Raw genomic sequence first — 25,469 nt, 5'->3', positions numbered from 1 at the left:
CCAGATTTGCTCTGGATACGGTCCTGACAAGTTTTATGTTATTGTCAATAATGCTCTTAATTAGAAGCACATAAATCTGAAAATATCAGCTTAATGTAGTATAACTGACTTCTGTGCGGTACAATCTATTGGAGAATTCAACTGCAGAACGCTAGTTCTTAGCATCAACGAAAAAATGAACGCAGAGAAAAGATCTTCCATTTCTTCTTACAACTCTACGTCTCTACTACTACTCCTGATTCACATGGCATTTTTATGTTAGTCAACGTGGATATATGAAATGCGACAAAATATAAGCCAATCAGAATAATGAAAGCGTACCCCGGGAACCAATCAAATGAATGAATGAATCAATAAATGAATGAATGAATGAATGAATGAATGAATGAATCAATAAATGAATCAATAAATGAATGAATGAATGAATGAATGAATGAATGAATGAATGAATGATTGAATGAATGAATGAATGAATGAATGAATGAATGAATGAATGAATGAATGAATGAATGAAGGAATGAATGAATCTTGAATTTACTACAATAGTTCTACGGCAATTACGTAAATAACATTTTACCATAGTCATGTCTTGCTAGATATTGCACATATAAGCCAATGATTGAAAACGAGGTTATCATAGGTAAACCATACAAATAGATTATGTTACTAACGACTTAGCACAGCATGATGTGTCGTTAAGTGAATAACCTGCATTAAGCGGTTCTGTGCGTTGAGGGGTTTTTCCAACACAATCAGCTGCTTGATGTTTCCTTGAAGTGAAGTCTACAACGTTTGTGGAGATAAGGAACACATGAACATTTAATTGACCTATAACTTAGTTTAAGTTTAGTTTTAATCGACCTATAACTCTGTATTCATATCTGTTCTCTATTAATACTGCAAACATGCTACATAGAAAAAGTTTCCCTTGCCACGTTAACGTCATGACACACCATTTCGTGAAAAAGGTATCGCTTACTTAATGCTAAATGTGAAATATTGCTCAGCCAAGGCATAACAGTAAAAGAAAAATTCCATTTTTTTTAAATGACTGCATCAAATAAATGAAGAGCTAATAAGTAGAGCGTGTAAAGTTTAGAATTTAGCAAAAAGTTCCTCTCTGAATTCTATACCGTAAATCCTCGAATTGGCCCCCCACCCCTTGCAAAAGACCCCCCCTTGAATGAACCCTACCCAGAATAAAAAATCGTTAAAAGCGCCCCCTTGATTTGTTGATTGTTGCCATCTGAGGTTGCCTTTGGTGTTTTATTGATATGCCACAAAAATTCATATTTTTTGTGACAATTAATTGAAAGGTTAATAAAGAAATTCCTACTTAAATGCACGTGGTCTTTATATAATATCTAATTGATGTCTACTATAATTTTATAAGCCCCCTCCTTAAAGCCCCCCCTCGAAAAAGCCCCCCTCGAATAACCCCCCATTCAAAAATATCAAAAATTAATAAGCCCCCAGGGGGCAAATTGGAGGATTTACGGTATATGAATTATTCTCAACAGTCTTTATTCTCTCTGATAACTTCTTAAATGAGTGAGATCAACACAAAATGGAGTTTCAATAAAACTCTTCTTCAAAAAATGAATTGCTACGGTATGATTATTCTTTATCAAGTTCTTTTCCCATTGGCAAAAATGAGGCATTGAGTAGAAAAATTTTGGTGGCAAATTTGAAAGAAAAATCAAGAAAGCAAACTTCTTTAAATTACAAACCTTACTTTTAAAAAAAGAACTGTCACTTGAATAAAAGAACGTAAGAAAATTTAACAAAAGACACATTCCTATCAACCTGTTTTATTCAATGGCTTTATCCTGTCTCTAATCTTAACAGCTCAAATTTGGCCGGCATGCTTTGCAATTTTTACGAAAGGTGAAATGACCTGAATTTTGTATTTTCCCATGGTACGATAATAGGCCGCTACCGAGAAAAGTCGCAAAGCATGCCGGTTGCACAAGACCCTTAAAACTCTCTATAGTAAAGTACTAGGAACTATGTTTTTGATATAAACCTCAGAGGTAGAAGATAACGAGGTGAATCTGATAAAAAAACTAAAGAATGATATCACTTCCGTTACCCTCTAAAAGGTTTTCAGAAAGGTCACCATTACGGGAATATGCACCAAATTGTGAGCATGAGGTTTTACAAAGTCTAGAATTGCAAATTTTTCTTAAAATCTCCCAAAACAATCGACCAAACAACAGCACAAACAGCAGGGAGTTGAGGGAGACTAGCATAACGCCAAGTCCCCACTTGTCTTTGCTTTGCTCGAGAATTTCGTCATCACCAATCGCACTATTTTGTGTTACACCATAGCACAGATTCACCGCTACAATCACTAGAGCCAGTAACTGCATCAAGTTGTCAAACTTGTCTTTCATTGGCCACATCCGAGCATGAGCAACAGCGAACAAAATGCTTAAGATTATCAGCCCAAACAGCCCTATCTTTATGTTGTGCAGGACCAGAGCACTTGCAATGCTGATGATCAGTTTTCGAACCATTTCAGTCACCTCCCAGTACCAGCTTTCCGGCTTGTAGTTGCCGTAGAAAAGTCTAAGCGCCACGGCTACAACAGACTCCTCCGCAGCTGCCTCCTCGCCATCATCGTTAATTGAGCCGGCGGGCTGCTGCCGCTGCGCATCATCAGTGTTCTTTTTGGGAGCTAACCGCCAGAGAAGAAGAAACAGCAGCAAAGGAAAGCCAAGGGGCAAAATTAAGGCTTCGTTTGCAGCTTTGGTTACAATGACGTCATCACTCGTGCCTGATGTACAGCTAACACGGTAATCCGATCGCAGGTACGAGACTCTGTGCAAGCACTGCCCGTCCTTTTCCGATGTACAGAATGCATGGCAGCTGGCGGGTTGGATTTGGAATATCTTGCTTGATGTCAAGGGGTAGGTCGCGAAAAGGAACAGAAATATGGCCTCAAGGCATTGCTGAACGTTCTTCCTAAGCCTCGTTCTGAACTCCACTGTATCCCTAACACAACAGTAAGAGCAAAGTGATTTGATTGCTGTGTAAATACAAATTATGAAGGGAACAGTCGCGGTGGCAATGATGGCAAACCAGAATTCTTTGATGGCGTCCATGCGCCATTCTCGCTTTATGCAATGCAAAGCAGGTATATGGAAGATCGAGAACTGGATAAATTCAAAAACTCTGACAGCCTTTGTAAGATTTCCAGGCCAATGAATGTTTGGAAGAGCGTGTATGATGCCAACTAGCACTTGATAAAAACCAATGAGGATTTTCAATGTTGACAGAATTAAATCAGCAAATGTTTTGCTATCGTTTCCTGCGAGTTTCACTTTATCAACTTTGGACATTAACCAGCAAATAAAAACAAACGCCAAAAAGAATGCAACACACTGCACCGCTGCAATGACTGAAGAGGGACATTTAGTGCATTTACCAAAGTTTTTCATGTATCCCCCCTGACAAACTGCACATAATATTCCAGTGTAGCCTCGCTTACAATCAGCCTCTATGCCACCAAGGCAGGAGCCTTGTAGCGGGCATTTGTGTGCAGTGGGCATGTGACAATCGTACTTGATTGTAGCCCGGTCATATGTATCGTTCTTTGTATCCAGATTCTGCATAAAAGCCTTGTACAACGTCTTGCAAGATGTATTTGATGCAGATCGCATTGTTTGCCACGACATCCAATAGCCTCTAGTCAATTCCTTGTAATCTGTTTGACAGGAAAACCCTCCTTGGATACATTTCGTGCATCCTTGAAAACGATGACTTCTTGCAAAACCAGGCAAACATTTACACGCGCGATAAGCTGCAGAGCTGTTTGTATTTGTCCCAAAAGGGCATGTGAGACATTGCAATGGACTTTTCCCTGGTGCTTTATCTAGTGGCACAAACTGGCCTAATGGACAGGGCTTGCATGCAATGGCTGCCATTTCGTCCTGATAGAAAGCCCCAGCAGGGCAAGCAATACAGCCGTCATTGCCGTAGTAGCCAACCTGACATGGCTTGCAGTCAAAGTGGTATCTCACCTTCAAGTTTTCAAAACATTGAAAGCCATCACCTTCAAGCGCTGTTGTTGCTGTTTTTATTACCAGCTTTCTAGTTGGGCTGCAAATCACTTCTGGATTAATATCAAAATGGTTTGGAACTTCGTCGAGACTGTTACATGATATGTAAATCTGCGAACCGTTCGGCATCTTCTGAAAGTCTGAGCTTCTAATAGACTTCAATTTATTTCCAAACAATAAAAGTTGGTAAGGGGGTATTTTCACACCCTGAAAGATGCCATCGACGGTGCTTAATTCGTTGGCAAACAACGACAATTTTTTTATAGATAAGCCATTAAAAATGCCTTTTGGTAGGTTCTTGAGTTGATTTCGATGAAGAAACAGGTCTCCGATGTATTCAATACCTTCAAATGCATTAATCGCAATACTCTTAATGTTATTACTTTGCAAGTAAATTGCAAATACGTTTCCCAGCTTCGGAAAGGTATTTTTCTCAATCATTTTAAGCTTGTTGTGAGACAAATCTAATGTGAGAACAAGGATTTTCGAAAAATTGTAGGATTCAATGAGGTTAAATGACAGATCCAAAGATGAAATTGATCGAACATTTAAATTCCTTGCCATTTTGAGCAAGTTGTTTTTCAAGTGTAAGTCGACAAGGCTTCTAATTCCAGTAAGATCCGGTAATGCCTTCAAACGATTATCGTTTATTTCAATTCTTCCTAGGTTTCTATTGTGTTGAAATGTTTTAGCTGGCAAATAAGTGAGTTTGTTTGTATTTATTTCTAGGACTCGGAGATCCTTGAGCTGATCAAACGCCCCCTTGGCAATGCTTTGCAAACCTGTGTGTGACAGAATAAGGGACCGGAGTTTCTTCAATGTATTCAAATCACTCCTACCAATCTTTTGCAGAACATTTCCGTCAAGGTTTAAGTTTGTGACGGATCTAGGAAAGATTGAAAACTGTCCATCTAAAATAATGTTGTTGCTTCTAAGTGCAATCTCCTTAAGATTGGGCGTTCTTTCCTCCTTGAAAAGTTCCTCCACTGCTTCAACAGATAACTGGTTCCCCGACATGTCAATAATTCGGAGGTTCTTTGGAAGAATAAACGGATCCTTAATAGAACATTCTCGTAAGACGAGCTTTTCTAGCTGCGTAAATCGAGCAAAGGAATTGTTTTGGAACTTTATTAATGGATTTTCAGAAAGATCAAGATAGCGAATGGATGATGGAATCTCTGATGGTAGTGTCTTTAGGCCAGCACCAATACACTGGACAGTAATTTGAGAACACTTGCAACGTTTTGGGCACTGATATCCCAATGTGCCAAGATGGGAAATGTACAGCCATGTCACCAGCAGCAAAATCAATTTAAAACTCTCCATCGTGATATGACGTAATAGGCCTGATTGTCAGTCGATGCATCAACAATGCACCTACAGCCTCCCTCGCAAAACTAACACCTCTTTTTTCTTGTAGTTTGCCTTTTTATCTATTGACATCTGGTTACAGGAACAACCTAAAACGATTGTAGACAGAGAGTCATGCTGGTAATTTATAAATTTCCAATTGAATATTACATTTTTCAAGAAAATGGTTCAACTTAGTGATAAAATTTTATCTATCTTCTAAGCTGACTGAGCCGAGAGCTTTATATTGCAATCATATTGCATGCAAGCCTCTGATGACTTTTTTGCACATCGATACACGTCAAGACATTAAGCTTGTATTCTTCTATTTTTATCATACTCATCACTTCGATACTCTGAATACTAGGGCTTATAACATTTGGTAACGATAAACACGATAACGATAAATGTCTAACTTGGTCGAAATATCCACGTGACTAAGGCCTTTTCTCCTCACTTTTCTCTCTCTATAGCTCTACCATTAGGACCTATCACATGCCTCGAGTCCGATGTAAATATCAAATTCTTCAGAACTTGTAGATACTGACAAAGCCGACCCAAATCATGATGATTTATGCAAAGATTCCGAGAATTACAGTTCCATTTAGCGATTCTGCTGTGTTGCATCAAGAAGAAGGAAAAGGTTCTAACTCCACCGTTGCATTTTTAGGAAAAGTGGAAAATGTCGCTCTGGAATATTTGTGGGCTTTTCATTCAAACGAGCCTACCAAAAACATTCCTTTAAACGAAAATATGGTTTGCAGTAGTGGAGATGGCCCCAGTGAAGCGGCAGGCATACATCCTTTCCCCATATTTGTGACAGATGCATCATATTCGACAAATATTTAGACAAATTACAAAATATCAAGGAAAAATGAATATTTTACATTTTTGCTTCGTTTTCGTGAAAGTAGGGTAGCTCTTGAGGGACACAGAGAAGGCTCTCCGCAATATTGATACTAATCAAGAAGACAGAGATTTTACGTTGATGACCTAGGTTCAGGTACAAGGAACGTCGATGAAGCAAGATCTCGATAATTTGAATGCAATGGAAAGAATGCAAGCAGGAGGGTTTAGACTACGAAAATGGAAAAGTGAGCCCACTCTAAACAGGGGGATTAGAGAAGAGACCAAATTAGAAGAAAAACAAACTATAGCAAAAGATTCAACGTATGCAAAAGAGGGCCTCAAGGGTACAAGTGCTAAAAGCAAAAAGCGTAAGGTTTTAAGGGCAATTATGGACAATGTGACTGATAGATTCGAGATTGACTTTACCAGGATGTGTGACATGCTTAACAAATATCATCCTACCAAAGAAAGGTATTTTGATTGTTTTAGCTTCTCTTTTTGATTCTCGTGAAATCTTAAGCCTGTTTATGTGACTGCCAAGATTTTGTTTCAGGATCTGTGTAAGTTAAATGTAGATTGGGATGAGGCTATACCAGAATCATTAGCAGAAACATGGAAATTGTTGCTAGAGGACTCGTAAGGGTGCAAAATCTCAGTTTACCAAGCTGTCTTTATGATGATAATGGAGTTAAAGTAGGATCTGTAGAAAATCATGCACTTGGTGCTGTAAGCAGCAAAGCATACTGCAGAGTTGTATATCTGGGATATGAAACATCTGAAGGCGTCAAAGCAACATTGCATTGTTCAAAAAGTAGAGTTGCTTCCTTGAATAAAACGACAATACCAAGGTTAGAAACTTTATTAGCAAAGATCTTGGCCATTTTGGTAGACACTGTGATAGCAGTTTCCATTTCTCAATTGGAAATCACAAATAAAAAGCTATAGCTAGACAGCAAGACAGTCTTAAGTTGGATCCAGATGCACAAGCGTTAGCCAACTAATGAATAGCAAGTTGTGGTGGGAAGGTCCTCATTGGCTGAAAGAAGGAAGAGAAAACTGGCCTTCACAAGAGGACATTGCTCCAAACTCTGAAGAGGATAACTGTGAGAGAAGGAAAAAGGTAACAGTAATGGTAACAACTATTGAACAATCTGCTGGATGTAAGCACAGTACTCTCACTAGATTGCTTAGAGCACCGTCATTCGTTTTCAGATTTGTTGGAAATTTAAAGACAAAGAAAGAAGGAAAAGCTTTGCGGTCGGACAAATTGAGTGCAGAAGGAATAGTAAGAACTAAAAGAGAATGGATAAAAGATGCACAACCATTGGTGAAAGGAAGTAAGGTATTTGAAAAAGTAAGAGTGTCACTGGGAATTGAAGATGAGAATGGTTTGCTCATTTGTAAAGGCAGGTTAGAAAACTCTGACTTGAGCCTGGAAGCAGAGCTTCCAATTTTTTTGCCAACAAACACAAGCTGACAGAATTGATAGATGGAGATTGTCATGAGAGAGTTATGCATTGTTCAGTTAGAGGCACTTTAGCAGATCTTAGAGTCCAATTTAAGGTTACTAGACAATTTGTAAAAAATGACTTACATTCATGTCTTGTTTGCAGGAAATTGGAAAGACGACCCTACCAACCATCAAGAACAGCACAAATGCCAGACTTCAGAGTAACAGAATCGATTCCATTTGCAAATGTTTGGATCGACTTTGCAGGCCCGTTGAGTAAAAGAATCTTTAGAGTAAAAGAATCGATTCCAGGAAATCTTTGTAGGCCCGTTGAGTAAAAGAATCAGGAGATCTTTATAGTCAAAGAATCGATTCCAGGAGATCTTTGCAGGCCCGTTGAGTAAAAGAATCAGGGGATCTTTAGAGTAAAAGAATCGATTCCATTTGCAAATGTTTGGATCGACTTTGAAGGTATATATTTGTTTATTCTCCTGTTGCGTGACTAAAGCCCTGCATCTAGAGTTAGTTGAAGATTTATCTACTCCTACATTCTTAAACTGTTTAAGGATATTTTGTGCAAAAAGGGGCACCCCAGAAGTAATTGACTCTGATAACGCCAAGACATTCAAAGCAACTTCAAATTTTTTGAAGAAATTTCATGGAGACAGAGATGTTCACCCTTTTCTAGAATCTAAAAGAATTGACCTTTAACCTTGAGATAAGTCCTTGGCAAGGGGGGGGGCAAGGAATTATAAGAAGTGTTAAGAGATATCTGTGTATAGTACCTGGAAATGATGTTGGGCGAAATGTTGGGTAAAATGTTGGATCGCTTGACCAGGGCTTTAAGATGCTACAGTTACTTGACGCATAGGGACATGAGCCAAGGAGGGGGGAGTGTTGGGGAACTTTGCTAACGCCTTTTGTAATCCATTCAATCCACCTGTTCATAATTTGTTAACAGATAATCGATAATAATGGATAATTGAATAGATCTTTCAATTATCCATTATTTCGGCCTGCTACAGTGACCTTTTCTTCATTCACACAGTGCTTTCAACGCCTTTAATTTTATTGATTCCCGCTGTTAGATGCTTTTGTTAATTACATATGTTAGAATCGTTCGAGCAGAGTTAATGTCGAATCGAGCTTGAAAACAGGTAAGAAAATCTATGCAACTATGCATATGAAACTCGCCTTTTGCTTCGGATTGCTTCTTGATTTAATGTTACAAAACAAATCTTAGCAAGCTTTTGAAAATAAGTACTAACAGAAGGCACAACAACCGTGTAAAGTACAGCATGACAACTTCACAATTTACGTAGTTTGAGGTTTAGAATATGACGCAAAACAGACCAAAGCCAAAAAATTCCTCCAAAACCAGGGTTTGGTATATTGGTTTTTGTAAGCCAAATTCCAGAAATTCCTTTTGGCTTAAAGTCATTTTTTGGCTTAATTTTGGCTTTTTCTCACAAATACGGGCATGAGTATTTATTTCCTACCTTTTTTCATCATTCTAACAGAAATTGACAATTCAAGAAGTCAATGCATATTTTTTTACTGTGATTTTGACACTTCGTTGAACATCTGCGATTTTATCCATCTTGTCCGATTGTTACGTGGTTTTCGCTTTGTTCTTCATTCTTTCTGTCTGTTGAAGCAGGGTTTGATGACCGCGATGCGAAAAGGGGGGGGGGGGGGGGAGGTGGACTTGGAGGAGGTTGTGCCGTATGCACTGACTTTGTGCTTTATCTAAATCCGATGATAAAATGCTGAGGAAAGTGTAAATATTGTGATAGCAAAAACGGCTAAGCCTAAAATTTTCTGTTTGCTCCCCTGTCGCTTTGTTTTAATTTTACTAAAAATGCGCTCCCTTACATGTACATCATGTGTTAGAATTATATGAAGACAATGAAAAAGTGTTCTGTCAGTCAGTTGAAGAATACCTTAGCATTTTCACAAGAGTAGAGAATTTAAGCCGTGGGTAGAGAAATACGTAAGGGTTAAAGGGGCTCAAGCACCCTATGTATTGAACAAAAAAGTTATTTCTATTAAACAATGCCTCGTTTACATTTTGGCTTAATTTGGCTTTTTCCCGACACTGATTTGGCTTGAAGCCCCCAAAGAATCTACCAACCCTGTCCAAAACTATTTTAAGGGCATTGAACTTGGTACCAGTCCTCAAAATTAAAAAAAATCACTTATGTATACCTGAAAAATTTTGAAATGACATGCCAAGAAAATAAGGTCCATAACTTACCCTTATTATAGTTTTGGAATGTTGAACTTTGTCCTAGCCTGCCCTCCAGTCCGCAAATGGTGCCACATGCTGGGGCTTGGCAATGGACTGGGGCACATGCTCGGGGCCCATGTCACGAATTTAAAAGTAGGGAGGCAAGGATAGCAAAAGTAGGGGGCCAAGGCTTCTTTCCCCTATTACGGCAGCTTTAAAACTACTTGCCTTGCAAAAAAGTAGGGGGCCATGGCCACACTGCCCTCCCCGCGGTGGCTTGGGCCCTGAGACTAACTGTGTCCTAGTCAATTTCTTCCTCCAAATATTGGGTACAATTGGGTCTAAACACTCTTCGATAAATACACTTTTCTTCTTCAAATGGAAGTGTTAGGGCTATCAATTCAATAGTTCATGCCAATACGTGAACTTTTTCAATATAGTTAAACAAAAACAATTTCCTGTGTATATTCAGTGCAAATGTCCATTAATTTTGCTGAGGCTTAAAGAAGCAGACAAATTCATACAAATCAGTAGAACATACTGAATACGTTTTGCTACAACTAAAGATACACATTCACTTACCAAAGAACTCACGAAAAGCTATCGCTGATAGATAAAACCTTTTCGCCAAGTCTGAAATACTGATAAACAAATTAAACAAAGCTTGTTTTTGTCATAGAGATGGTTTTTCTACATTTGGAAACTTTGGCCAAGCATAGCGGCCTTGTCCGCATTCGTGAAATGATAAACAAACAGAGTGGAGCGACGGCCTTTGTTCAATTCGAGAAATCCAATGAGGTGGAGAAATCAGAGATAGCTGGCGGTGTTCAATTCATTTTCAAAGAATGAAATTCATGCTTGGTTGACGTAGCGTAATACTCTTGTGTGCTTTATTGTAGGGGAGGGTCATATTGCATTTTTAAAAATTTTTCACTCTTCATAGCATTTTATAATGACCCCCCCCCCCATTTTATGGAAATTTCAAAGGATGACCAACCCCCTCATTTTATTATAACCCCCCCATATTAGACATTTTAAACTTCTCAGAAAAAAAATGGTTTGGCTCCATACAAAACTCTTTTTAAGAAACTCTTCTGCGAGAGGAAATTTCCTTTTGTTGGTTTAAAGGTCAAATCTGGCCTATCGCCATTTTTGAATATCTGCCACTTTAAAGTATTTACATTTTAATGGTGATTATAATTTTTGTCATTGGGAAACACAACATATGATTTGGGGGGTTTCAAATCGTCTACTCCTACCTGAAAACCGCGTGGCGAACGAGACCTGGAACTAGTTAAGTCGTGACGTAAACGGAGTCATAATATGCCTGAACAAAGGAACAGTAAAGTCATTCGTACTTGACGACCCGCTGATCGCCGTACTCTCGAAAATTTGTTTCATCTCACTTCGAAATTGGGAAAGCATGTCGGATATCAGCGATTCTTCAGAAACTTACGATGATCAAGATCTTAGTGACACATCTCAATTCGAGCTTGATGTGGAAGACCCGGACGATATAGCTCAAGGCGTAGAGCAAAGACTAGGCCAAGCAACTGGCGGTAACGATGCCGATTTCGAGGGTCCCTATATGGGTGAACCATTAGCAGATGAGGAATGGCTTCGAAACTATAACCGACAGCGCAGAGAGGACGAAGCCAGACAAAATATCCTAACTAGCCGTCTGGATGGAACGGAGCCGATAAATACCTGGTAAGTTGTTCAGTGTTTTGTGATTAGGCCTCTTGCCGACGCTGCCTAGAAGTATTTCACAACAGGATTTTATTACTGGCTGAACACAATAGCAAATTGCTAATTCAAATTAAACAATTAGCATCTTATATTTTTGTGCAAACTGTTTTACTTCTAGTCTACATGGGAGCCTCTGGCTGGAGTGAATGTTAAATAGTTAATAAATCAGAATATGTTTATTATCAGGAGCATGTGCACAGTAACTTAGCTATGTTGGTAAGATTTGGGGGCAAAGGCAAGTTGAGTGAGGGTAAAAATGGGGTTGGGAGTCCATACCCTTTGGCACACCAGAAAACTCCCTTTTTCAACAATATTTGTTGCCATGCAGGTATCCGCCCCCTCACTATGCTACTACATGTGCGCTCCCCAACTTTTGTTAAACTTTCTTTTTTTCAAAATTTTACCTCTAAAGAAAATTTTTTGAAAAGTATCAAAGTATGTGCAGTGCGACTTTTAATCGCTTCCAATGTACCTGATTGTTGAATACTTACTTGCATCTCTTCTGGTTGATAATCGTCGAAATTATTATCATCTTCAAAATTGCTGGCAGCACAAATCTGCGATGGACTATCTTCTTCTCTCTGACTTATTTCTACGGATTCCGATCTGCGGCGGCTACAAGCACTGGTCGATGGCGCATTTGAATCACGTAAAGCTTCACGGATAATCTAAAAAAAAACATCCTTTTTACAAATCCAGAGTCTTAGTGCTGATGAGAAAAGTGCAAGAATAAGAAAAATAAACCTTGTAGTCAACAAGAGCATAATATTAGCGTTGATAACATCCTTACCTGTCGATGTGCGCGATTACTGGGCCTACTTTGTGGCATCGCCTCCGATGAAGCAGACGCTTCAGTGCGTTCTACAGGATAAATGGACGGAAAGGAACTTATTCCGTGCTCATCACGTCGCAAGGTCCGCAAAAACGAGCCTTGAAAGTTTAAAAGAGTATCAGACGAAGCCAAATACTGTTCAAAATCATTTGGATGGAAATGCCGGGAACAGATTGCCGATGTTTTCGTTGCCGCCCACTTCTTTCTCGTTCTCTCAACAAAGTCAATCCACCGCTTTCGTCTGTTGACTGCAATCGGCCTTTTGTCGTCAAAAAAAGGGATAATGTGAACAGACACACCTTTCAATGCAGAAGCTGACTCTCCACAACCATAAACAACGCATCTTCGCGGCATTTTTAGTATCATCAACTTTTTAGCCCTATGCGGTAGCTGTGGTTTGTTACCTAACAACTAACAACAGACTTAGCAACCACAAATGTCTGACTCAGTTTACGTCACGAGTTAACTAGTGCCAGGCCGTTTTACTAACGCGGTTTTTAGGCAATATTTTGATAAAACTCGGACCTTTCAACACGATTTTCAAGCATTAATATAACTCATAGGTGATTTCTAAAAAATAAATCAAATTCTGCGTACTGTAAATTTATGGAATAGAGAAAAAAAATTCTTGACCGGATTTGTCCTTTAAACTCCGCTTGCTCGCTAAAGAGAAACAAAGCTTTTCAAAACTCAGAAATCGAACCTCTAATTGGACTTTGCTATTATTCACACACTTTGTATGGGCTTCCTAATCAAAGATTGAAAAACTTTTTTGGAGTTACTTGGCTAAAATCACATGATACTTTCGTTAATGAGAGAGTGCACTGATCTTTACTACTTATTTTGCCAATTTATCAAATTTGCAAATCTCGCAGCGTGCAAAATATGTTTGATTTTTTGACTTCGAACTAGTACTTAGTTTAAAAAGCGCATGCACTTGCAACATCTCACCCCCCATTCCATTTTCACCCCCCATTTTAGATGCTTATTTACGATTTTCCCTGTAGTTCATTTTATTATGACCCCTCCGCTTTATGAAAATCTAGGAAAATGTCCACCCCTCCTCTTTATTCGACCCCCCTACAATTAATTCGACCCCATCTCTTTTTTCGACCCCCCCCCACCTTCGGATACAATAAGGATTTTACGGAAAACAATATTAGAAATCAAACTAAAAATACTTCGAAATAGTCAATTATAGTCCAATTACTGGATTTATATGAATAAACTACAATTTTAGAACATGTTTAACAAAATAATACTTGATAAATGAGGTGATGTCAGGTGTCGCATCTTACCCAACCGTTGGGGCAAGATGAGACAAAGTGAAAAGCACTTTTGGGTCTACTTAAAATGCCAAGTTTGCAAATTGTGAACTAAGACAGGTGATTGACTAGAAAAATAAGAGGTCTAATAAAGATTTCAGTTGAAACTGTACTTTTCATTTGGACCTTTGAACACAAATCGTCACTGGGTACTTTCATGCTTTACATTATTTTGACAATATGTAAGTAGAGGGAAAATCACTCCAAAAATATTCTATAATTTTGGAATTTAAGAATATCTATGATTTTGCAGGGCATTCGACCAAAGGGGGGGGGGCGGGGAAACCTTGGCCCCCTCCACATTTCTGCAAAACAGTAGAGTTTTTTTCAAAATCATTTGTTATGGGTGTTAAATTTTTCCTTGGCCCCCCACTTTTCAACCTTTGTCGGAGCCCCCGATTTGCAAGTATTTTTGACATTCTTCCTGAGATTCTCAAATACTTTAAGGACTCTTTAAGATTTTGCAAGTTCTCAAGACTTGGAGATTTAAGCAATTTTTGAGATTTTGAAAAGATTATCAAACAATCTTATGTGATTTTTTGAAGGAAAGTTCTAGGGTTTGTTTGATGTTCTGGATTTCCTTTTGAATGTGTAAAAATTTTATGAAGATTCTTAAATTTGCAAGATTTTTTAAGTATTTTTAAAAAAGTATATAAGATTTTTAGATTGTTTGGCCCTCAATATAAGCATCAAACATGGGAAAACAGAATCAGGTTTCTACAAGGGTCCAGTTTGTGTTTGTATACCTAATGAAAAATTCATTGAACTATAACTAGATATCACATATGAAGTCTGCTGTTGGAAATGAGGTACAACAGTCTTCATGGAACCACCTTGAGCAGCTACTGCACTTCTCTCAGTCATCACCTGGGAGTGACTCGTGGCACCAGCTATCCGAATATGCAATTATTTTTGTTATAAGACCTTTATTACAAGATATATTAGCTTTGTTGTTGAATTATTTTTTATTTATGACATCATGAATCACGTGCAATCTAAAAATAATTCTTGAAGGCCCATCTCGGAAAATCGATCTTTAGCCATTGAAATGTAGAAATCCGAAAAAAATTGAGTTTAGGCAATTTGTTTGTTTTTCGCAGCTATTTCCCTGTCTGAATTTTTTGGGAGAAACAAAGGCCAACTTTGTGCTCCAGCTTTAATACTTTGTAAAGTTTCATTAAAATTATGACGTCATCAATTTTCACATTTGGGGTCCTATTTTTAAATTTTCATGCTAGGAAAACATACCCTGTGTACCAGACACACTCTATAAAAAATAAGAGCGTCTCATGAAATAAGACGATAGGAAATAAAATAAGAGTGATCATTAGGTACTTCATGTATGGGATGGGAGATTTAGGTCAGTCATGCTGAAAAAAGTGAGCATGACTTGGGGTCCGAAACAGGCCAAAATAGCATGCGCGAAATTGAATTCAGCCAATCAAATCAGTGCTAGGTTTATGATTATAATGACGAGGTCATGCTATTCTAAATGAGCATGATTTACCACAGGGATACCAACTGAAAAGTCATTGAAACTCAGCCGAACCAGGAGCGGTTGGGCTCTCTGAGTAAAGAAACCCTATGGCAGGTCATGTTCTTCAGAATGAGCATGACTAACCACAAGGGACCAAGGTGGGGAAGGGCAGTAGAATAATAAGAATACACTGGACGAAAGGGGTCTTGAAAGTACTTTTTCAATAAAGGAAATTTTTATTCGTTACAATAAATGTCTTTAGCTCTAAAAATTTTTAGTCATGCTCAGCATGACCAGCATGACCGCTAGCTTCGCCACTGTTGGCGCCTCGGAAAGGTTTGGGGTCGCCTTTGAAGACTGACCAATCAGGGGCATTGTTACGAAAAGTTCTACAATACTGTCCTGGCACAGAACACTCAAGACTAAACTGGGTCCGTAGCTTGACAAAATTAAGGATATTGTTCTGGATAATGGCTACTCACGTGATTTCATTTCGACCTGTTTTGAGGGAAAAGTTGCTAGTTTCTCGGCAAGGAAAAGTTTGGTCCTGAAAAGTGCCCAGTATATCTAAAAATGCCCTGGATTGGCAATGTTTCTACTAAATTTGGAAGTCAAACTAAAAAGGCCATAACCAATTGTTTTTACTGGAGCCCCGTGTGGTCTGTAGTACTAAGGTGGACTACTGGATGGCCTAGAGCGCGCCAATATCATAACATAAAATTTTGCGACAGAGGCTAAAAAACAACGCTTATAAAACTGATGGAAGCACATAAAATTGAAAAGGAGCAAAACAACAATTTCCTAACACACCTCATGAAAGGTTCGAAATGTTTCCTTTTTTCAAATAATGAAAACAATAAGATCACTTCGAGCTCTACCAAATTCTCTTTAAAGGAAGACTTCAGGTATGCGGATATGTTCAATTTTCATCCCATTTCATTTTCATTTCATTCATTATCAATCAATCCCAAATACAATTCATACACAAAACTACAACTAAGATACATTACAACACTAAAAACTAGAAAATTAAATATTTTAAAAACAAGTGAAAAAAAATTACTTTACATGATTGAATTTAAGATTGACTGATTGAGGAGGAGCTCTCTAAGTAGGTAAACTAATCGAGAGAGAGCCCCCCCCCCCCCCCCCGTAGAAAACAAAGAACCAAAAATTATTTTAAAAACAAAGGCAGTACATATTAACCAAAAACCAGATGAACCTCTATGGGATAGATCATGTGTGTATATTTAAAGTTTAGTTTTGTGAATATGAATCAAGAAGGTAACTTTTTAATTTTGAGCGAAAAACCACAGTAGAGCTAGCAACATGTATAAATAGTGGAAGAATGTTCTAAAGTTTTGAACCAAAGTACTGAATTGTTTGAAGACCATACATTTTAGTATTTTTTATAGACTTAAGAAGATCGCCTCTTGTAGCCTGGCGAGTCCCGATTCTATGAACTGATGAATTTGTCTGAAAGTAATCATGAAAGCAGGAAGGAGATAGCTTATTAAGAGATTTATAAACAAAGGTTAAGATGTTCAGGTGCAGAATATCCACAATTTTCAGTGACTGAAGACGTGGCGTGCTAGGAGAAAGAAAGGGTTCAAATTTAATGCAGCGAAGAATTTTCTTTTGAAGTTTAAAGAGTGGGTTAAGGAAGGATTCATAAGTCAATCCCCAGGCTGATATACCATAGTTGGGGAAGGACAAAAAAGTGAGTTGTAGAGAGAGACAAGAGTAGACAAGGGGGGCATAATGCCGCACTTTGAAGAAAATACCAGCAGTTCTAGAAAGTTTTTTACAAAGCTCAGTTTTGTGGTACTTCCAAGTCAGATGTTCATCCATGAGAACTCCTAGAAATTTTACATGCTTAGTCCTTTGAAGATACTGTTTACCAATTTTGACCTTGGTGAATTCTGACAATTTCTTCCTTGGGGAGTGAAAGAGTACAAAGTTTGTCTTTCCAATGTTTAGTGCAAGCTTATTTGAATCAAGCCAAAGCTTAACTTTCTTTAGTTCTCTGTCGATTTTTTTGGTTAGAAATTGAAGGTCACAGTAAATGTTGGTATCGTCAGCAAAAAGGAAAAAAGATAGGAACTGTGATGAATTTGGTAGGTCATTGGTGTAGATTAAAAATAGCAGAGGCCCAATAACTGATCCTTGGGGAACACCACAAGATATGTCTGTGAGAGAAGAAGAATGGCCATTAATTGAAACAAACTGTTTGCGGTTACTAAGGTAAGATTGAAACCAACTTAGAGCAGTGCCCCTGATACCATAATGTTCCAACTTTTTTAGAAGTATATCATGGTTAACTGTATCAAAAGCCTTTTGAAGATCAATGAAAATTCCACAGCCAAATCTGTTTTTATCCAAAGAAGATTTTATAGTTTCAGTTAAACTAATAAGAGCATGATCAGTCGAGTGACCTGTGCGGAAACCAAATTGCATGCAGAATAATACCTCACAGACTTCAAGAAATTGGGACAGGCGTTGGTGGATTAATTTTTCAAATAGTTCGCTGAAAATAGATAAGAGTGAAATTGGTCTATAATTTGATTTACTGGTGGCAAGTCCTTTTTTAAAGATTGGAATAACCTTGGCTATTTTTAGTTTTACAGGAAAGGTTCCTGTCAAAAAGGATTCGTTTATTAAAACAGCAAGATCTTTTGAGATTGGCAGGTCAAGAATTTTTAGTAGCTTGACTGGAATACTGTTTGGCCCACTGGATTTATCATTTTTCAAAGATTGAATTCGTGAGGAGATTTCTTCTGCTGTGCAAGGGGATATGAAGAATGAGTCCAAATTAGGATTGGTCAAGTAATCTAAAGGAGACTTTGATGTTCTTGGGATCTTCTTTGTGATGTTATTGGCAACATTAGTAAAATAGTTATTAAATTCATTTGGTACCTTCACTGGATCTGTGATTTTGGAACCATTTTCACCCTTTAAGAACCTAATGCTATCAGAATTTCCGGGTCTAATGCTTATTATATTTGTTATGCCTTGCCAAAGCATTTTCATATCATTTTTATGTTCATCAAAGTACTGGTAAAAGTAGTACTGGTAAAAATTTTCGAATCAAAGTATCACCATGTACCTGTGGATTTAATTTGGCTGACCAATTGGAGGGTGGTTTTTTGGGGGGGAGGGGGGGTGGCTATGGGATGTTTGATTGGGAAAACACAATAGCCATTTTTTGGGTAGTTAATTTGGTCTTGCTATTGGCAACATCATATTTTATTAGGAAAAATATCTTGAAACGAAACCGATACCTGGTCAATCATAACGAGTTCCAAAGTCGACCGAATTAAAAGAAACAACAAGAACATGTTGTTAAAAGTATGTTTTAATACTCCAGAATAAATCGATTAATTTCAAACAGTTAAAGCTACTGATCTATATGAAGTTTGTGATCAACAGCTACAAGCAAGTTTCCGTAAAGATAAGATTACGAGAAGCAAAGCAGGGCTTTCTTGCATCAAATGTCTTATTTGCCTTTAGACTGTCCAAAGCCCTTACGGTTTTACTTCATGTACCGACTCACAATCCAGACTTCAATTTCCACTTATCAACTATAGGTAATACGCTGCTTAAATATATAATCATAAATCTAGTTCTTTTTACGAGAAATTCAACCTTAAGCAATGAAAAATTAAGACTACATGAATAAATCTATTGACTATGACTTAAATTAACGAATTTATTTAAGTTTCAACACAAAACGAGTTTGAGATTAGAGACAATTAACGTAAATCAACGCCATGAGCAAACTTAAAGCTGATTTTAAATATTACTGCTTGATTGGGGCCTTTTGCTGGTGATATTAAAAAATGGAGTACTGTATGTGCAGTGTAAGTTGATTCGGGGGAGGGTACATAATTAGAGAGTGAAATAAGAGTTCCATATTTAATGGGGTGAATGGGACAATGGATAGAACAAAAGAAAGAACAAAAAAAAACAGGAAAGAACTGCAAAAGGAACAAAACAATGTGAAATAAGTAGATAAAAAGAAAAAACAATTGAAGAAACATAGGAAAGAAGGAGATAGAAAAGTAATAAAACTCATAAATTATGAAAACAAGTGTGGTTATTTTATCCAGCAAAACATAAAAGCAGGGCTGATATGTGGCACATCATTTCACTATCAGATATGCAATATTCTGTGAAATGGAGGGTAATAAGAAAACATAGGTATATGCCTTAAATTTTTCTGGGCTTTCACCACACAAAAATCCCCTCTTCAATAATAAAATAATCAGAGTTTTTTATTGGTCCTAAACTGTCAATAGGGACTTTAGATAGACGACAAATACCCTGTGATGTCAATGAAGCTTTCAAAGCTAGGGAAGATTAATTTGATTAACATAATGGTTAACTTGTCACGACAAAACCTCTAGGTGGCCTAAAAATACCATGTTTAATGCCATTGTCAAAAGCAAACGGAAATGTTACCAACTGAATAATTCATACTACTGATGGATAGAACCTGGTAAACTGGGTTAAGACGTAGTAATGGTGTTAGAACGATGGTGCAAAGATTACAGGGAATAAATGGATATAAACCATGGCTGTTAAAACTTCTTATAACATAACTGTATGCGATTTTAAAAAGATGTTTCAAAACAATTGTTTCAAAACAATTGGTTGTCAATTCATAAATGTGGAGGCTGCCATTTTTATATCTCCGCTGATTCTGTTTAAGTGTCTACATATTATCTGTTTATACAAAGGCTTGAGTCTTGAGATTAACATTCATTTACAACCCTTAAGCAAAAAGCAGCCAAAAAAGAAACAGTAGTGCAATCCATAAAAATAACCTTGAAAGAAAGACTTCTTCTTGAGCTTGTGGTGAGTCCGCATTTCCTGAATTGAACAAAAAATTATTAATTAATATGTTGATATGCTGCTAAGATGTGGTATTTGCCACAATTCAAATCTCATTTGTGGATCTTTTGAGAAACATGAAACTAAATCTTAAAAACAAACAAAAATTTACCATCATCAAATCATAGTTCAAGCAGCAAGATGAAAATGATGTTCTTTTGAAAAGTTGTTTGTTCTCTCTAATTGGGTGTGAATTGTTTTCTCAATCTTAAATTGATAAGGGTGTAAGTGATGTGATTGGCATGGAAAAGTGATCAAGGGAAATAATCCACCTTGTAGAAATAGTTAAAATATTAAATAAAATATAGCTGAGAGTAAAGTTGACTTTAAATTTGAAGAGGAAACAAGGAATTTGAAGCTTACTTTGTTGTCCATTGTTGCCGTTTCCAAATGTCTAAAGGATTAAAAGAAACATTTCCTTACAAGATTATCAGTCAGAGATCTTTGTTGCAATCAGAGATAACTAAAAGCTCTCTTGAGACTTTGATTATATCTTCTTGAAATGGAGGATTCTTTGCACAAGAATCATAGAGATATAAGAAAAGGCACACGATATCAAAACAAGAAAAAGAAGGAGATTCATGCACTTCGAAAATAGTGGTTTGTGATGGTATGCCATACCTTGAATAACAAGGATAGCTTGTTTTATATACATAGAACATGGAGCCAAAAAGGTTTTATGCAGAAAGGAATAGCGATTGTATTACAGAAATGTGTTAGATGTTAAATACACCTAGAATAGACCTAGATCTCTAGATATATTACATACAAGCAAAGGAAATTGAAATAAGTAGCACGGTGACATAAGTGAAGGTTGAGAGTATAAAGTATAAAAAGGGAAACTACTATAAAAATAATCATTGTTGAGTTGCAAAGTAAAAAATTGAAAAGCAGTGAGATAAAGGGCAAAATAAGTAAACTGTATGGCATAATCTGTGTATCTATAGGTGTGAATTCAAATGAAAGAACTGATAAAATATGAACTTACAGTTGATAAAAATGTGAATGGGAAAGCCCCAATGCCAAAGGAGACCTGAAAGCCACCTGTACCATTTCCAAAACCAAAACCTTGGAAAGGCTGTTTGGAAGAAACAGATAAACGTATATATCTACAAATACATAAAAAATATTCAAATGAATAAATCTGGAACATAAAACCTGAAATAATAGCAACTCCAATTATTAATAAATTTTGCCATCAGGCTATAGGGGGATGCAACATCCAACAATTAGGCACTAGTGTTTCTTTTCAAAATATTCTGTGTATTGTCTGTGATAATATTTGAGTGGATATCTTTGTGGAATCAACTTCAAAAAATCATTCAAAGAGCATGAACAAGGGAATAATTTGCCAAAACATTTTCTTGAGAAATTACCCCTGAAATCACTTTTGGGGGCTACCTGGAACCCCCACCCCTAGTTTTCAGGGAACCCTCACTCCTATTTTCTTTTTTTGCTGCAGCCCTGGCAAAGCATGTGCCTATATGCTTGCTACTGGGAAACACAATGCAACTGTTAAAGGGGCTGTGTCAGGGTTTTGTAAACAAACCAAATACATGGGACATTGTGCATTTTTAGCCTGACTTTCACATTGGGTTAATGGCGGATGGTGCTCCAATGCATCAATAAGCTTGATAAATTGTATTTTCTGAGCGTATTTATCATACATGAAATGGACAAATGCTATATTTCAGCATATGTACCGACAATCGAAACGATAAGTGTATGTTAATTTGGTCTAGGCTAAGGAAATGAAGCTTCATTCAATCATGGCAAAGATATTTCATTTGTCTTGGTGAGTTTAGATGGAATTAGACATTCAACAACAAAATGATTACTTAAAATTTTTCCAGCAAACTTTAATAATGTTTTTGGCTCATAATATTCATCGGTAAGGTAGGTTTTTTGGTGTCATTTCGGCCAATTTCTATAAACAGCTCCCTGCGAGTTGCGGAATCTTAGCCATAAAGTGGCCTTTGTTTTTTTGCATCTCCATCCTTTATTCAAAGAAATATGGTGATAAGACTGAAAAAAGAACCTTTATTATTAGTTTTCCTTCATAAAACATCCAAAAATGCAAAAGCTTAGTATGATGAGCACGAATAAAATAACTGTTTTATTCCATTATGTTTTCCTATTGGATGCAGGTTGTTTGACCCAAACAACTTTCGCAAACTGGCGTGTGGCCATGCAGGATGTCCCTTGTGACACAGCTCCTTTAAAGAGAATTCACACTGGATGTGTTGTGACACATCATGATGATGACCAAATATGGTTAGCGATTTTAGGCAGTTATGCGCACACAGCAAATTTTTCAGCCAGGCATACGCTTCAGAACAATAGAAAACTTATAGAATAAAGTTGCCCTGTTGATTTTCAATTCAAAAATGAAGTTGAGTCATTGTATGTTCCGTTCTGGTAAAAAATATTTCAATCATTTTTCGTTAAGCTTCGATACCTTCTAAAGGAGTACTTGCGAGGGATTCAATTCATGTAAATATGAGAAGTGTTGATAAAATTAGGCTGTTTAATATTCCCTTGAATTTTGGCAGGAAGGAAAATCCCATTAATTTGTAAAACCAGACATTTAACTAATTGTAGTAGACCTTCCAAATCTTTGATAACAATGAAAATTTGGGTCCTCTAATGGATGCTTGAAGAGAATCGTCTTCCTGTTGAAGAAACTGCATTGGAAGACAATGATGTGCTCTCAATGACACATCGTGCATGAATAGCATGAAGAAAAGCATGATGTGTCTCAATGCACTGTGACACGTCCATTGTGAATTCAGCTTTACATGAACTCATAATCAGATGAATTGTATTTGTTACTTACATTAAAATTATTTTCAGGTTCTGGTCTTTGTCCTTGTGGTCTTGGAGGTAGGTTTTCTCTGAAAAAAAATTTCACATGCAACTTACTTTTGCAAAAAAGAGCATTTTATAAGTGGGTCTTCACGAGGGGCATGGACAGCCCAAATATAGTCAACCAATGAGATTTGGTTGATTTCATTTTGTGTCAAACAACAGAATTATTGGGTGAAAACAAGAAACTCCACAACATACCGAGATAAACAACAACCACAAACAAAATAAAATGAAACTGATAATCGGCATCGTTACTCTATTACATTTATCTCTTTTGCCTCAAGAATTCTTTTGGATTCTGTTGAGGAGATAAGCTAACATTGCATTTTCATTTTTGACAAATAAAACTATTATTTTATTTGTGAATTTTTTCAAGCCTTGTTTAAAACTTGATTAACAAAACTTTTAGATCTGGTATTTGTATCAGAGGAAAACTTTGACCAAGATAGGTGCCTAAAAGCAATAACAACAAAATTCTTCCATTCCAGTTCAAATTAGTCAGCCATTTTCCAAACAAGTTCAAATTCAAACAAAAGGAGCAATGAATCACACAATGTTTTTATTTGTTTTTAAATAGACATGTTTTGCTACATTTTCATACATTGTTGCAGTTTGTTACATTTTCATAAATAATTTATTTTATTTGATAAATTATTGTTACTGTACTGTATCAATTGCAATATTTCTTAAATAAAACTTAAGAAAAACATTATTTTTGATAAATTCAAAATTTATACAGCAATAGGAAAAATAGGATAGAAGAGAATAAAGTTGGCCTTACCTTGGATCCTTCTGTTTTGGATTATCTCTTCCGTAAAGTGGAATAACCTTGTCTTTGCTGATGCCAGCCTTACAAACTGGACAAACTGATCTATTTGGTCGTGTTTCTAGCCACTAAAAGAAAAAAAGTAATTGGTACTTTCATAAAAAGCAAAGATAAAAAATGATAAAAAATCTTATACCTGCTTGATTAAATTCTATGTTAAAATTTACTGATATCAAAAAACTAGCCTTGTTTGAGCATGTGGCTTAAAAAATGCTTTGGGCTACGACTTTTGGGTCGGGTGTGAGCACCAGAAATCAAGTGTAGCTGCAAGCAGATGCAAGTTTTCCAGCCTTGCCCACTAGCACCACTTCAACATGATCAGATGAAAAAACTATGAAATACACTATTGTGTAGCAGCCCCTAGCGCTATCATGGACTTTATTGTATCACTCCAAGTTGGTATTGTACCATTTTTTCTTAGTGTTTTGAAACCTTTCCTTAACATTTATGCATGGCTCTACAAAAAAACAGGTCTATGCTGGAAAATTGAAGATACATCTCAATGCATTTCAGGAAGAATTTAAATTTTTTTGGAACGAAGATGCCCCCCCCTCCCCCATGGCTAACAGGGTCCCTGCACTAAGCAGAATGCTACTTCTGGCACTAGTGGCTGGTGGTAATTGATGCCTAAGATAAAAAAGGAAAACATAAATGGGAAGACAGAATTCTAAAGTGACTTTGAGCGCAGCGCAATAAAAACTAAAGATGATTTTGTTTATGATAAACAGGGTTGTGCATATAATCAATAGACAATCCTCGTCAATTACATCTCAAAATTTACATATCTGAAAGAGACGAGTTTGGAATAAAATGTTTGCAAATGCTTACCTTGTGTAGGCAGGGCCAGCTGAAAGAGCGTAAACAAAGCATTATTAAATGAAGATTTTACCAAAAAGATCAATGTCAATGCAAAATGAATTATGATGTATTCAATAATTCTAACAGACACATAGTCAAGCGAAAAAAATTCAGCTGGTAATAAGGCAACAACGAACCAACATGTAATCGCATTTATTTTAAAAACATCACAATATGATCGCCCATATAAAGTCAAATTCATACTGCTTAGCAAGAACTCACCAAAACAAATGTCCGCATAGGCTAACAACAGCATCTCGAGCTACATCCAGACATATGTTGCATTCAAAATTACTATTCTGTTCATTATCACTCTCTTTCTTGGAAGAGTCGGAAGCAAAAGTCGACCTTTCTTCGGCACTACCTGCGTACGACGCCATTTTCTGTTGATCGGAGTACGACGTAAAGGGCAACCTCGTTTTGAAAGGTCTGACGCAACAAATGACATGGAGAGCACAAATTTTTTATTTTCAAATTCTATATTTTATATCATATATATTTTATGTATACATGCTACAAGAAATCGAACATTGAAACAACAGCAAAAGCATGAAACATGGCTTATATTTAAAGAAAAGGCCGCAAGGGGCTCAACTGCTTGGGGGTTTGGTCTGGGATGTGACAAATTGTGTACGGCGACGCCCCAAACTAACTGGTATAGATAGAAAGTCTTTGATTTTTACTTCGCAAAACCTGTC

General features: G+C 37.0%; 3 protein-coding genes across 4 annotated transcripts; 1 reads left to right on the top strand and 2 right to left on the bottom strand.

The window, feature by feature from the left end:
- Nucleotides 1-1,430: 1,430 nt before the first annotated feature.
- On the bottom strand, nt 1,431-10,900 carry LOC135683499 (uncharacterized). Of its 2 annotated transcripts, none has more exons than XM_065198760.2 (2): nt 10,526-10,900; nt 1,431-5,524 (listed from the first exon to the last, which is right to left on the bottom strand). In XM_065198760.2, exon 2 carries the CDS (start codon nt 5,388-5,390, stop codon nt 2,067-2,069), a length of 3,324 nt encoding a protein of 1,107 aa, XP_065054832.2. In that variant the 5' UTR covers nt 5,391-5,524; nt 10,526-10,900; the 3' UTR covers nt 1,431-2,066. The 2 variants fall into 2 exon arrangements, with proteins under 2 accessions (XP_065054832.2, XP_065054833.2); XM_065198761.2 differs by lacking the exon at nt 10,526-10,900 and adding an exon at nt 7,858-7,992.
- Nucleotides 5,828-8,051, top strand: LOC148959997 (uncharacterized). The gene is made up of 2 exons (XM_089109431.1): nt 5,828-6,734; nt 7,877-8,051. Exons 1-2 carry the CDS (start codon nt 6,433-6,435, stop codon nt 8,049-8,051), a joined length of 477 nt encoding a protein of 158 aa, XP_088965557.1. The 5' UTR covers nt 5,828-6,432.
- A 7,763-nt stretch (nt 10,901-18,663) lies between the features above and the next one.
- On the bottom strand, nt 18,664-25,192 carry LOC135683452 (E3 ubiquitin-protein ligase RNF185). Its single transcript, XM_065198706.2, has 7 exons — nt 24,994-25,192; nt 24,742-24,760; nt 23,869-23,981; nt 23,056-23,113; nt 21,208-21,297; nt 20,583-20,613; nt 18,664-20,198 (listed from the first exon to the last, which is right to left on the bottom strand). The coding sequence occupies exons 1-7, from the start codon at nt 25,149-25,151 to the stop codon at nt 20,101-20,103; spliced, it is 567 nt and encodes a 188-aa protein (XP_065054778.1). The 5' UTR covers nt 25,152-25,192; the 3' UTR covers nt 18,664-20,100.
- Nucleotides 25,193-25,469: the final 277 nt, after the last annotated feature.

This window comes from Rhopilema esculentum, chromosome 7, assembly GCF_057945365.1.
Source record: "Rhopilema esculentum isolate cy_ngs chromosome 7, ASM5794536v1, whole genome shotgun sequence".
Classification (NCBI taxonomy): Eukaryota; Metazoa; Cnidaria; class Scyphozoa; order Rhizostomeae; family Rhizostomatidae; genus Rhopilema; species Rhopilema esculentum.
The sequence above is the reverse complement of the archived record's forward strand: the minus strand, read 5'-3'. Positions and strand labels throughout refer to the sequence as shown.